General features: G+C 42.4%; 1 protein-coding gene across 1 annotated transcript in view; it reads left to right on the top strand.

Annotated features, from left to right (window-relative positions):
- LOC144683484 (MAP kinase-activated protein kinase 2) overlaps positions 1–15,408 on the top strand; it is a 221,262-nt gene that overhangs the window by 177,532 nt on the left and 28,322 nt on the right. The window contains exons 3-5 of the mRNA XM_078546541.1: positions 5,433–5,497; positions 6,969–7,048; positions 9,098–9,224. Coding sequence (XP_078402667.1) covers positions 5,433–5,497; positions 6,969–7,048; positions 9,098–9,224 — 272 coding nt within the window. The remainder of the gene's footprint in view (positions 1–5,432; positions 5,498–6,968; positions 7,049–9,097; positions 9,225–15,408) is intronic.

Consider the following 15,408-nt stretch of genomic DNA (forward strand, 5'->3'; position numbering starts at 1 on the left):
TGTAAATTATGAACATGCCCCATCTCGTGACATTGTCACATGAGGGGGACATGTTAGGGAATTTCTTTTTTTTTTCTATTTTTCATATTTTTCAAAGTGGAAGCGATCTCCCTGAGGCAGCACTTAGCCTCAGGGAGATGTGCGCTCTTTCGTGCGCATGCGTGAAAGAGCGCACACTCGCTTTTGAGGAATTCCCCCCACCCGCAAAGGAAGCGCATTGCGCTTTCCGCCGGATGTCACGCTGGGCCTGCCCACATAAAATGGCGGCAGGGCCTGCTTCTCCGGTGGGGATCGGCTCCCCGCCCGCCGGAGATCGGGTCGCGCCCGCCCGACAGGCAGGAAATCCTGCCCCACAGATTATAGGAGTGTGGGTTGTGGCTCAGTTGGTAGCGTGCTGTCCTCTGAGTCACAAGATTGTGGGTTCAAGTCCCACTTGAGCTCAAAAATCTAGGCTGATACTCCAGTGCAAAATCAAGGGAAAAGAAAGACTTCCATTTATATAGTGCCTTACGTGACCACTGGACGCCCCAAAACATGTTACAGTCAATGGGGTGCTTTTGTAGTGTAGTCAATTTGCCAAAGCAAACTCCCACCCGCAACAATGTGATATAACTAGATAATCTGGTAATTTGTGATGTTGATTAAGGGACTGGGGAAATCTCTCCTGCTGTTCTTCAAAATAATGCCGTGGGATCTTTTATATCCACTTTAGAGGGCAGACTGAGCCTCTATAATCTGAAAGACAGCACCTCTGACAGTGCAGCACTTCCTCAATACTGCATTAGAGTTTGGTAGGGAGTGCTGCACTGTCAGAGGCACTGTCTTTTGGACGAGATATTAAACTGAAGCCCCATTTGCCTCTCAGGTGGTTGCAAAAGATCCCCCGATACTAGCTTGAAGAGGAGCAGGGGAGTTATCCCCAGTGTCCTGAACAATGTTTATCCCTAAATCAACATCACAGTAATGGATTATCTGGTCATTATCACATTGTAGTTTGTGGGAGCTTGCTGTGCACTAATTGACTGCCACTTTTCCTACATTATAACAGTAACTATACTTCAAAAGCGTTTCATTGGCTATAAAGCGATTTGGAATACCCTAAGGTTGTGAAAGGTGCTGCACAAATGCTTTCTTTTGTCTACTCCATCAGTCTTGATAGAATAACCCTGCCACCCCAGGAATTTTGGATTCTTCCTGTGCGCTGGCCCTTGCCCTTTTGCCTTGATTTCTTAATAAAAGCAAAACAAACTGTACATATGGTTGTTTTAAAGTTGGACAAATTGCCTTGATTTCAGCCCCATCTCTGTCGGGGAGATCGCAAAGGATTAGGCATTTGGGAGCATTTCAACCATGTTTTTTGTCTGTGTATCCCTTGAAACATGTTTGCTCAGTTGTTGCAATTGGGTCTTGAGGCAGGGCGGCCTTCAGAGATTTGGTTGAAGTTGTCCAATTTCACTGGTGTGTCTCATCTCCCATGGTGGTAGTCTCACTTTGGCTGTTGGCTGTGGCTCAGTTGGGAGCACTCTCTTGCCTCTGAATCCCAAGGTTCCAAGTTCAGGGCTTCAGCACAAAGATCTAGGCTGTCAGCGTAGTGTTGAGGGAGCAGTGCACTGCTGGAGATGCCGTCTTTTGGATGAGACATGAAAACATGGGTCCCATCTGTGTGCTTGGGTTCATGTACAAAGATCCCATGGCACTGTTTCGAAGAAGAACAGGGGAGCCATTCTCAGTGCCCTAGCCAACATTTAATCCTCAATCAGCGTCACAAAAAAACATCTGGTCATTATCTCATTGCCGTCTGTGAGAGTTTGCTGTGTGCAAATTAGCTGCTGCGATACCCATATTATAACAGTTACCACACTTCAAGAAGCACTTCTGTTGGCTGTAAAGTGCTTTGAGAAGTCTGGTGGTTGTGAAAAGTGCTATATAAATGCAAGTCGTTTAAATCTTTTTTGTTTACATTGGGAACTTTCAGCAGCAATGACCAACAGTAGTAGTTTGGCACCTATTGTAAATGAGGTGAAAGTTAATGTGTGGTGTTCATGAGGGTGCAAAAGATAGCTTGAGCTGCTGGAAAGGTGCAATATCAATACAACCTTAAGACACAACTGACTGCTACTATTTTGCATGTGTTTTCATTTATTATTTGCGCGACTACATCGGTAGTTTGAAATAGCTTCTACCAGCTGTTATGTTGGTCGTCCTTTAATCTGCATGCTATGCAGACACTGTAGCTATCTGTGAAATTTATCTAGTTTCTAATGTGAGCTTATTTTGTTACAGGAACCAAAGGGTTAATAAAATAAGTGTAGGTTTGTAGCTTCTGCATTTTGGGTGGGGGGGTAGGGAGGGGTTGTTGCAGGGGGGTTGGTGGTGGGAATGAAGTTTCTTTCCGGTACTTCAGCTGCGAATGAAAGAAGTGTGTCACACTGCGTCATAGGCACAACTTACTCCTCCATAACAGAGCAGCATTGCCCAATGTTTTTGTTATCATTGTCACGGTTTATAGTATCCCACTGTTTGTCAATAAACGTGACTCTTACTTGGCCGGGCAATGGCACGTGAGGAATGAACGGAGGTGGGAAAAATATAGCTGCCAATCAGGTGCTGGATGACTCTGCTGAAATGTACGGCGAGGAAAACCACATCACCCACACGCACTTGCTGCAACGCTGGAGGTGTGAAAGGAGGTACATGTTACAATAGCAATCCAATAACTGCACCCAGTGCTTTCTATTTAACAAGTGGGATTGGCATCCTGCAAATTAGCCATTGTAAACAAGACTTAACCCTTTGAGCCCCCCAGAGATCAAAAAGTGCACAGTTTGCACCCGATGATGATTTAGCTGATTTTGGGTTGGTTGAAGCATGCTTTCTGCCACACATTCTGCTGTTCAATGCTCTGCTGCTTTGTGTGGTTTTCTGCTGACATGCTGCTAATCAACCCAATCAGTCTGTTAGATCTCAACCCATGACAGTGATGGTTGAAGTTGTAGCGTCTCGTGTTTCCTGGTATCAACTAATATAGAGCAACGCACAGCATCTCAAAGATTTAATGTGTTTAGCTAATTTTGATTGAAATGATATTTTTACAGCAGCAGAATTGCAGCTTACAAATGCTTGCAAACATTGCGTTGACCAGTTTTGAAGCCACATTGTCCTGGCGGTGCAGTCTACTACACTCTGCCAATAGAATATAGGATTCCAAGTTTGAGCCCATGAGCTTTCAGAATGGTTTTGCAGATCTGAGGATGGTTGAGAGATATACTGTGGGCATGGTGATGTTTCACAGCAACACCTTCAACAACTTGCATTCTGTAGCATCTTTAATGTGTTAGTACGTCCCAAGGCGCTTCACAGGAAGGTTCTAAAGCAAAAATTGACACCAAGCCACATAAAGCAATATTAGGACAGATAGCCAAAAGCTTGGGCAAAGAGTAGGTTTTAAGGGCCGTCTTAAAGGCGGAGAGTTGGCAGATCAGTTTAAGGGGGAAATCCCTGAACTTGGTGCTGAGGCAGCTGAAGAAACAGCCACCGGTGGTGGAGCAATTAAATCAGGGATGCTAAAGAGGCTAGAATTGGAGAAGAGCACACCTCTCAGGAGGTTGTAGCACTAGAAGTAATTGCAGTGATGGGGAGGGGCAAGGAGGGATTTGGAAGAAAAGAGCGAAAATTTTAAAATCGGAAGCAAGTGAAGAAGTGGAAGGAAATTAGTGATCACATTTTCCTACGGTTACCTCAAGACCAATATTAGCTATTTTTAAAAATTCATTCTCGGGATGTGGGCTTCGCTGGCAGGGCCAGCACTTATTGCCCACCCCTGCCCTCTTACCTTACAAACCTGCCTTATCCCTGGCTTCTGAAAGTGGCTGGACCTTTAAACTTCCCTGCTTTACGGCAGCTACTGCTGCTTTTTTTAAAAAATGGGGGCGTGGTTCCCTTTTCTCCAACTCTACAGTCCTTGACTGAAGGCCTCAGGAGCGTGCTGCACTACACAGTTCTCACCCTGGCTAGGCTGGAAGGCTGGGTGAGAAAGGGGTGGCTGGGTTTCCAAGGAAGAAACTAGGAGCGGAGTGGCAATCCGACTCTGCCGCTCTGCAGCAGTTCAGGCCCATTGCTTCAGTCCTGAGGGCCAGGTTTGATTATTATTGTACCCACTGAGAATCTATATATCTGACTAATGAAATACATTTTTTTCAAGATAAGCGTATGTGATTTTGACCATTTTTGAAAGGAAATACAGCAACAATTGAAGTAGATTTTAAATTTGCACTTTAATGCATCTTTGACTGATAATAGATTCTATAGGACTATAATGTGCTTCCGAAATAATGGTGAGATTAATGGTGCTTATGTTATGTATGTGCAAATTGTTCAGCAACTTCAGGCAAGGGGCAGATGTGTGGTTAAATGTGAACGTCCGGAAGTTGTTGCTGGGACCACGCTGCTGCACTGTTAGCTTTGTCAAAATGGCATCTTATTGTTGGATTCACCATTGCAATACATTGAACAGTGTAAAATTGTATTTGCATGGCAGATGTGTTCTTAAATATGAAGTGTTTGGTATTTCAAGTGTAAGTACCCTTTAAAGATGTGATAAGTATTAATTATTGCCAATCCACCTCATTGGCACTGAAAATGAATTATTAGAAGTGCGGAGTCTCATTTCTTCAGGTTTTCGCACTTGTTGGAAATTTTTGAACTGTATGCCTTTAAATTTAACGTTTTTATTACTTTTCAGTTCTAACTTATCTATCTCTCTCAATCTAATTTTTCATTCCCTCTCTCTTTCTGATACTAAATTCATCCAGCCTGATTTACACTTCCTTCTCAGCCCCATGCTGTTTATTTCACAACCCTTCAATCTGCGGGCTGATTAAGGATTACACATTTGTTTGCCATTTTTACTTGGGGCCCCTGATGCTGCGTTGGCCTTGCTGTGCTGTTTTCAGCTCAAACTTCCAGCTACTCGCCATTTGCAAAGTTTAAAAATGTGAACGTGCAAAAGCAAGCTTAATAATGGCAGATGCTGCTCAATGCCTTGTTACCACAAAATCTGGCTGCCTTCTACCAGTAAATCCCAGGCAGATGACTAATGATGACGTCCTTTAATAAATTGGGAGCCCTCCTGAACAGGAGAGAAAATTGAACTGAGGACTTACCCAGACCTTTAGGGTCTTAACGTCCTGCCACTATCCTACTGGGGTTGAAATCACACTATGCACTTCTTACTGAACATGTGTTTATATCAAATTCCTTTGCTAATTTAATTTTTAAAATTTTAAATTGGTTAATACATTTTTTAGATAGCGGACAGAGGAATTTTGTGTGGACATGGTCACTACTAACATTGTATAAGTTTTATTTCTACCCATCAATTAAATTTCCATTGTCATTGTTAACCTTGTAAACATGCCTTTATATTTTTGCAGTATGGAAGGAGGTGAGCTGTTCAGCAGAATCCAGGACCGAGGGGATCAGGCATTCACAGAAAGAGGTAAATCGAAACTCTATCCAATCTTTTTTTAACAGATTCATTGAATATCTTGCTGGATAATTCCTGGTGGCTAGTGATTCTGCAGTAATATAGAGTCCTTTGTGACACAGAAGGAGGCCATTCGGTCCTTTGAGTCCATGCCAGCTCCCCATTGGGGTAAAATTAGTCTCAACCTCTAATGAGGCAGAACTGACCCTTAACTCTTGCCATTCTTTATTTTTACTTTTGGTGCATTTCTTTTTACCCAGGGAACTTCTACGTATTCAGCACAACATCAATTCAAACTGGGAGAATGGCCTCCTTCTGTGCCATAAATTTTCAATGTCTTTTTTAAGGGGCTTAGGGGATGTGTCTAGCAAGGCCAGCATTTATTGCCTGTCCAAAATTGCCCTTAAGGTGGTGGTGAATTGCCCTCTTGGATTGCTGCAGCCCATGGTATAGGTACACCCACAGTGCTGTTAGATAGGGAGGTCCGTGATTTTGACCCAGTGACAATGAAGGAATGGCAACGTAGTTCCAAGTCAGGATGGTGTGTTATTCACAGAGGAACTTGCAGGCGGTGGTGTTCTCATGCGTCTGTTGCCCTTGTTCTTCTAGGTGGTAGAGGCCATAAGTTTGGGAGGTGCATTTTCTATGTTTCCAATAGCCTTTATTGTTCATTCCATCTCTAAACATACAGTAAAGGCTATGAATTGTGATAATTTTGCATATAATATCCATCCATAAAATACATATGAACATGTGAATTAGGAGCAGGAGTAGGCCACTCGGCCCCTCAAGCCTGCTCCGCCATTCAATAAGATCGTGGCTGATCTGATTTTAACCTCAACTTCACATTCCTGCCTACCTCCAATAACCTTTCACCCCCTTGCTTATCAAGAACCTGCCTACATCTGCCTTAAATATGTTCACGCTCTGCCTCAACCACCTTTTGAGACAGAGAATTCCAAAGTGCCTCAACCCCCTGAGAGAAGAAATCTTTCCTCATTTCTGTCTTAAATGGGCAACACCTTATTTTTAAACAGTGCCCACTAGTTCTAGATGATCTCACAAGAGGAAATACTTGCAATTACCTAATACCTTTAACAAGAAACTGTTCAACGGCACTTCACATAAGGATATCAAAGTGATATTAGGAAGGATAACCAAAAGGTTGACCAAAGCAGTGGGTTTTAAGGAAGGTCCATTGGAAATTGAGCTATGGACAGTCACTGTGATCCTCATGGCCGCTTTATAAGCTGCTTTCCTGTAGCATTGTTTTGTTGCCATTTCTGGGGTTTGAAACTGGAGCTTGCGGGATGGATAACAAGCTGGTTCTAAATGGCAAAAGAGCATCCACTGTCAGCAGGTATTGAAGTGGAATTGCAAGTCTTCAAAATCCAGCTCACCTTCCTATCCTCTTAGCAAAAGTTACACAGGGAACTACAAAGACCAGATTAAAAAGAGCACTGTGTTTCTACATCTTCTGCAGAGGGCTCCGAAATAATGAAAAGCATTGGAGAAGCAGTACAGCACCTACATTCAGTGAACATTGCACATCGGGATGTGAAGGTAAGCAGACGTTTATATTGCATAAGTGTATGGGTGAAGAGCAGTCTGAGCAACCACTTGGATATGGTGAACCATCTGTCTCTACAGGCCAACAAACCACAAACTTGACCGTTCCCTATTGCAGCTGCAGAATCAAAAGCCCATGTACAATTGCCTGTGTGTCCTGGCTGGTTGTATCTCTTTAAAAATCAGCTCTTGGCACGTTATAGATGTGTGTCAAATCTCAAAATCATTTTAGCATAAGTTTTGTTTAATTGCATTCTCTGTTAATTCCAGAAAAATTATTTTAAAATCCTGCAATAACATTGTAACCTTTTACCTTTATGTTCTTCTTCTGACTACAAGTGCAAATTTATCATTCTGAGTAGATAAGTCTAATTGTTTAGACAGTCATCTGGTGTTAATCTTAAAAAGAAAATTGTTTTCTTTCATGCTTTCACACTTTGACTGATATTATAGCATTGAATAATAATGAAAACCCACTGGAATGAAGAAATCTTGTTCTTTTCGTTTCTATGTCTGATTTCAAGTACAAATTGTCCTTGTTTTCCGAGCAGATTTGCAGGAAGCCAGTAATTGCGAAACATTTCTTTCTATTAATATCCAGTTTCAGCACAAGTAATTCTATCAATATCTAAATTTGCCTGCAGTTCAGCCCAAATGTACCCTATTTTTGGAAGTATGTTGCCTACTTGATGAAATTGAATAAGCAGAGGACAATCTCCTTGAATTTGCCAGGAATGTGGCAAATCGGGGAAAAAAAATCTGTCACTGATGCCTCTTTAATTGCTCTCCTTATTTGAGATGTTGGCATTGTCACTGGTTTGAGGCAGAGTGTGAATGTAGTGAGTGAGTTGGGATGTCTACATTTGAAGAATGTTAAAGGTCCCAGTAGATAGGCAGTCTTTCATACTTCTGACACAGTAATAGAATTTTGATCAAGCAACAAGGAAATTTACAAGTTTTACCATAGGTTAAACAATATATGGTTGACATAATAGACATCTTATGAAGGGCTTCAGGATGGATGAAAGGCTGAAAAGAGCTTTTTGTATTGGGCCTCTGGAGGTTGAAAGTAAGGACTTATCTGTAGTTCACATGATGAAAAGAAAAGGGTTTTTTTTTGAAAAAAAAATGATGAGCTCTGGGTAGTGGAGTGGATAGGACTTGGCCTTTTACCTCTTGAGATCTTGGTTCGAAACCAATGGTTTGAATCCTATATGACATCCAATCGTGGTCATGTTTCTAGTGCGTATATAGTCTATAGTACAAATCAGGGTTGGCACTAACTCACTCAGGCCACAGGATGGCAGGCATAGAAAATGGCGAAGTGTCATTCACGAACCATCTGCAGCTTGGGGGTGAGGCACTTTCTTGGGGTAGAGTTGACGGAGCTTTTCTGTGCAACTGGCTGTGAAGTACTTTACCTGGAAGTGCTTGATGTTGACACTGAGCTGAAGTGGGAAGAAGCCCATTCTCCAGGACTAGCAGCCCCTCAACTTGATGAACATTTTCCAAAAAAAAAACTTGTTTTATTCGGCAACAAGTTTTTGATTCCCACGGTTGGGATGTACATGGGATTAGGATTTTTCTTCTTGGACCGTTAGTATCAGATTGGATAAAGCAAGACAACTGTTCAGTGGTTAGCTCCTGTAGCTGCTCTGCTCCATTCGAATCACATTGGTATAGTTCTTTTGAATGATTTTGAAAGTCATTGTTAACAAAATCCTCTGGAGGTGGGGTGATGTTAGACAGCTTTGCTGACTTCTCTGGCCATTCACCTTGCCACAAGTGTAAGTGATTTTCTTTTTATACCATCCAAATACCGTCATCTTCGTGTTACGCAATGTTTATTTCTCCCAAGTTTATGAATAGACCCAAAAGTCATGCAAAATTCTTTCTGTGAAAACTGTAATCAGTTTCATTAAACATTCAGTTAAACTACGTTAAATGCAGTAACTCTGAACTTTGGAGTTTAAAGATTAACAGGTTGTTTTTGCAGTGTTTCTCTTGAAAGGAAGATTAAAAGCTTTTGTATTTCTTCTGCAGCCAGAAAATTTGTTGTACACCACCAAAAGACCCAATGCTATTCTGAAACTAACAGATTTTGGCTTTGCCAAAGAAACCACCAGCTACAATTCATTAGCCACCCCTTGCTATACTCCATATTATGTGGGTAAGTTGCTATGACTGACTTTACTAGATATAACCTTTTGGCCATTTGCAGTGAAACTCTTTTGCAACATAACCTCTTAGAATGAAGTTTCGAAAGTTTTGCTGCAGTTAGTCATTCAGTCGTGTCACAATCGGGTGGAACGCGATGTAGAATCATGATGTGGCAAATAAATTTTTAACGAAAGTTTATGAAAGGTTCCCACCAGAGCAACAACATTAATGTCTTTTTTTTCTTTTAATGCACCAACTCGTGCCTTTTGCTCTTGTTCAGCTCAAACCCAATACAGGGCTAGATACAGGTAAGAGCTTAAGATACCAGAATGCAGAACACATTGCCCAAGTTTTGGTACCTGCCTGAATTGCTGATTGGGCTTGCGAAGGTGATATTGGTGCAAAGTCTCCACTGCTGGTATTGTTCGTATGTTGGAGGTGTCATTTTGAACCCCTGGAAGCCCATTAAGTGAGAGCTAAACTTTACTCCCTTCATCTCTGTGAAGTTTCTCACAACTTCACTCAGTACACTTCCTCTGAGGTCTGATGCGTTGCAAATAATGCACAACTAAAGGAGGTGGCAAGAGGTTTAAACTAAGAAGGAGAACTGCTGGGGAAGTAAAACCAGCCAAGCATAGGTACTAAAGAAGGGAGCTTCAAATGGGGATAAAAAATGCAAAGCAAACAATGATAAAAATGCATGTATTGCAATGCACAGATCACTGTATATAAAGTGGGAGAAGTTGAAGCAATTATTTTACAGGAAGATGTAGGCTTCATAGCATTAACAAAAACCTGGCAGAAAACTGGGCAAAGAATAGAAAATAGAGAAATGGGGATACAACATACTTAGGGGGGATGAAAAAGGTAAGAAAGTAGGCAAAGTGGCAACATTTTTGAAAGAGGGAATGACATAGAGTTGATGTAGAGAAGGAAGGAGTACAGAGCCAATACAATTAGAGGTCAAAGATGCAAAGTGCTTGTTACATTAATAGAAATGTATTGCAGTCCTCCATTATGTGTGAAGGAAATGGAAGGGGAAACCTTCAGTCAGATTAGAGAGATAAACAGGAATAACAAAATTGTTCTGGAAGACTTTAGGGAGGAAATTGTGAAGGGGTATTGGAGCTTCTAAAATGTGTTCAGGATGACTCCCTCAAGCTACGTGCTCGTCAATCTACATGGGCAAAGGCTAGGTCTAACTTGAGCAATGAAATAAATCAGATTGAAAAGTGAAATGTAGGGTAGAACTTTGACTGTCATGACCACAATATGATAAAGCTTAAGACCCAACTGGAAATGGAAAATATTAATACAAAAATTAGCGCACCTGACTGATTAGGGAAGATGTTTGGAAGATGAGCAGCCTAACTGAGATGAGGTGGAAGGCTAAATTGGTACACAGTACACTACAGCAACGGTGGGAGATTTTTAAAAACTGCAAAATTGCAAACTAAATATGTTCAATTTTTAAAAATATAGTTAATATAGTTTTAGGATACTATTGATGAACAAAGGTTAGAAATTAATTAAGATTGAAGATGGCTTAAAGAGTATGAGTCGTCATGAAAAATCTGAAGAATTTGAGAAAATAAGAAAGATCGGAGTGTTCAATAAGGAAAGCTGAAAGAATATAAGAAAAATGTCAAACGTCATTAAATGTTACAGTGAAGTATTTTCTATCAGTTGAAAGTGAGGTAGCACCCCTGAGAGGAGAAGTCCTCATAGATAATCAATAAGTGATGCAGATATTGAAGAAGTAGTTTGCATTGGTCTTTGCTATGGAGAAGAATCTTAGAGAGGAGGTGAATCTTAGTAGTTAGGAGTGAGATGAGTGCTGCTATGATGGAGAAAAGGAAAATTTTAGATAGGGTACTTAAACTGAAGGATGATGGGGCCTGCCAGGATACATCCAAAGATCTGAGGGAGATGAGAGGGGATAATTGCAAATTGTAAAATATTCTATATTTTAGGACACAATTGAATGTAGATATTAGCTGACTGGAGTCACCAACAAAGTGCCTATTTTTAAAAAGGGAGCCAGAAATTCTAGGACCATAGGAAATAGGAGCAGGAGTAGGCCATTGGACTCTCGAGCCTGCTCTACCTTTCAACTAGATCATGGCTGATCTAACTCAAGGCTATTTTCTCGCACTATCCCCATATCCCTTGATATTTTTAATATTTAGAAATCTGTCGATCTCAGGCTTGAATATACTCAATGACTGAGCCTCAACAGCCCTCTGGGGTAGAGAATTCCAAAGCTTCACCACCCTCTGAGTGAAGAAATTCCTCCTCATATCAGTCCTAAATGGCCTACCCCTTATTCTGAGACTGTGTCCCCTGGTTCTCGACCCATACCTGCCAGGGGAAACATACTCCCTGCAACTACCCTATCGAACCCTGTAAGAATTTTCTATCAATGAGCTTCAATGAGATCACCTCTCGCTCTTCTAAACTCTAGAGAATATAGGCCCAGTCTCCTCAGTCTCTCCTCATAGGACAATCCCACCATCACAGGACTCAGTCTGGTGAACCTCTGCTGCACTCCCTCTATAGCAAGTACATCCTTCCTTAGGTAAGCAGACCAAAACTGTAATCAATACTCCAGACTCACCAAGGCTCCATGCAATTGCAGCAAGACTTCTTTACTCCTATACTCAAATCCTCTTGCAATAAAGGCCAACATACCATTTGCGTTCCTTATTGCTTGCTGTACCTGCATGTTAGCCTTCAGTGACTTACGAACAAGGACACCCCAGGTCCCTTTGAACATCATCATTCCCAATCTCTTACCGGTTAAGAAATTTTCTGGGTAAATACAGGCCAGTTAGCTTAACATCTGTGGTGGGGAAAATTTTAAAGCCTTTCATTAAGGTTGAAATGACCATGTATTTGAATATAGAAAGAATAGTTATGAGTAGCCAGCATAGTTTTCAAAAAAAGATGATTGTGCTATAAGGAACTATTTGAAGAGGACACTGATGTGGTAGTTGGGCGAAATGTGTTTGTGGTATACATGGACTTTAGGGAAATCTGTGATGGGGTACCACACGGGGTTACTACAGGAGGGTGTGCAATTTGAGACAGGATAGCAAACTGACTTTAAAAAAAAGGGTAGCAGGGATAAATGGGAAGTAGGAGTTTGTCTGCCACACCCCCTCCCCCCCACCTGCCGAGGTTGATGGAGCATCCGCAATAAGAGGTAGACCATTTAGGACTGATATGTAGAGAATTCCAAAGATTCACAACCCTTTGAATGAAGAAGCTTCTCCTCATCTCAGTCTTAAGTGACCTGCCTCTTACGCTGAGACTGTGCCCCTGTGTTCAGGATTTCCTAGCCAGGGGAAAGATCTTTCACTGTATGAATTGGGAATACGTATTCATAGGACATTAAAGGCAGCACCTCAGGTTGACCAGGCTGTTTACAAAAAAAAAACTCAACGAAGTATGGAATGTAAAAGCTGAGAGGTAATGATATGCCTTTTGGAAGTACATATACACCACATCAACGGCCATGTCCTCATCAACCATCCCTGTTACCTCTTCAAAAAACTTCAGCAAGTTAGTTAGACACGAGTTTTCTTTAATAAATCCATGCTGACTCTTCTGAATTAATCCACATTTATCCATGTGACTATTAATTCTGTCCCGAATAATTGTGTCTAGAAGTTTCCCCACCACTGAACTTAAACTGACTGGTCTGTAATTGCTGGGCAGATCTTTACAAGCTTTTTTGAACAATGCCGTATTGCTTGCAATTCTCCAATCCTCCCCCGCACCCAGGGAACAATGAAAGATTATTGCCAGTGCCTCTGCAATTTCCACTCTCACTTCTTTCAATATTCTTGGATGCATCTCAACCGGCCTTGGTGCCTTATCAACTTTAAGTACCAACAGCTTATCCAATACCTCCTCCTTATTTTTTTTAAACCCTTCTAGTGACTGAGTTTCCTCCTCTGTCACCATGGCCTGGGCAGCATCTGCCTCGTAGGTAAAGACAGATGCAAAGTGTTCATTTAACACCTCAGCCATGCCTCTTGTCTTTTTGGTCCCTAATTGGCCCTACCCCTCCTTTTACCACCCTTTTACTATTGATGTGCTTAAAGAATACTTTGGGATTTCCTTTGGTGGTTGCCGGTCTTTTTTCATAACCCCTCTTTGCTTCTCGTATTTGCTTTTTCACATCCCTTCTTAACCTTCTGTATTCAGCTTGGTTCTCAATTGTATTTGCTACCTGACACCCGTCGTAAGCACACTTTTTCTTCTTTAACTTAATTTCTATCTCCTTTGTCAGACAGGGAGCTCTGGATTTGTTTGTCCTACCCTTCCCTTTTGAGGGAACATACCTTGACTGTGTGCAAACCACCTCCTTTTTGAAGGTAGCCCATTGTTCAGCTACTGTTTTTCCCGCCAACCGTTGGTTCCAGCCTATCCGGCCCAGCTCCGTTCTTGCCCCATTGAAGTCCGGTCTCTGCCAGGTGATTATTCTTGCTCTGGATCGACCAATGTCATTTTCCACCATTATCCTAAACCTTATGATACAATGATCACTGTCCCCTAAATTTCCCCCACTGTCTACTTGGCCCACCTCATTCCCAAGAACTAAGTCTAGCAGTGCTTTCTTTCTTTTGGATTGGACACATATTGGTGTAGGAACTTCTCCTGAACACAATCTAGGAATGCATGTCTCTCACTGCCCCTTACAATACCACTATCCCAGTCTATATACGGGTAATTAAAGTCCCCCATTATAACTACTCTCTGATGTTTACACCTCTCTGTAATTTCCTTGCATATTTGATCCTCTATATCCTTCCCACTAGCTGGTAGTCTGTATATTACACTGAGTAATGTAATTGCACCCTCCCTATTCCTTAGCTTTAGCCAAATGGATTCTGCCCTTGAATCCTCTGACACATCCTCTTTCTCCAGTACTGCAACACTCTCCTTAACCAAAACGCCACCACTCCTCCTTTTTTCCCTTTCCTATCTTTCCTGAACACCTTGTAACCAGGAACATTTAACACCCAGATCTGCCCTTCCTTAAACCAGGTCTCCGTTATTGCCACAACATCATAATCCCACATGGCAATCTGTGCCTGTAACTCCCCAATTATATTAACTATACTCCATGCATTCACATACATGCAATGTAACCCTGATTTAGACTTCATTATTTGCCACTTACTCCGACTCCATCTATTAACTTACTATTCTCTTTTAGTGCTATCTGCCTCTCCCAGCATTTCATGCACCCTGGTATTATTTTCTAATATTCTCTCCTGGTTCCCACACCCCTGCTGAGTTAGTTTAAATCCTCCCCAACAACACTGGCAAAACAACCCACAAGGAACTCAGTCCCGGCTCTGTTCAGATGCAACCAATTCCGGCTTGTACAGTTGCCAAGCCCCTGCCAGAGCCAGTCCCAGGGATATAAAGCCCTCCCTCCTGCACCATCTTTCCAACTATGCATTCATCTGCCTTATCTTCCTATTTCGGTACTCACTTGCGCGTGGAACTGCGAGTGATCTGGAGATTACTGCTTTAAAGGTCCTGCTTGCTAATTTTCTACCTAGATCCCTAAATTCCGATTGCAGGACCACATCCCCCTTCCCACCTATGTCGTTAGTACCAATGTGGACCACGACCTCTGGTCTGTTCGCCCTCCTCCACAAGAATGTCCTGCAGCTGTTCTGTAACATCCTTGACAGTAGCAGCAGGAAGGCAACAAACCACCCTGGAGTGAGGTTGACAGCTGCAGAAAGCCTAGCTGCTCCCTTAACTAAAGAATCCCCTATCAGTACCGCCCTTCAGCTCTTCTTCCTCCCCTCCTGTACAGTTGGGCCACATGTGGCACCATGAGCTTGGCTCTTGCTGAACTCCTCCAAGGATCCATCGCTCTGACCGTTATCCAGAATGGAAAACCGGGCAGTGAGCGGGACCCCAGGGGACTCCTGCACTACCTGCCTGTTTCTCTTGGTCTGCCTGGTGGTCACCCATTCCCTATCTGCCTTCTTGTCCCTAACTTGCGGTGTGACCACCTCTCTGAACGTGCTATCCACGTCGTTCTCTGCCTCATGGATGCAGTGTCTCCAGCCGCTGCTCAAACTCTGAAACGTGGAGCTCAGGCTTGTGCAGCCGGTGACACTTCCTGCACATGGGCTCCTCTGGGTCACGAGAAGTGTCCACGA

This window comes from Cetorhinus maximus, chromosome 8, assembly GCF_964194155.1.
Source record: "Cetorhinus maximus chromosome 8, sCetMax3.hap1.1, whole genome shotgun sequence".
Classification (NCBI taxonomy): domain Eukaryota; kingdom Metazoa; phylum Chordata; class Chondrichthyes; order Lamniformes; family Cetorhinidae; genus Cetorhinus; species Cetorhinus maximus.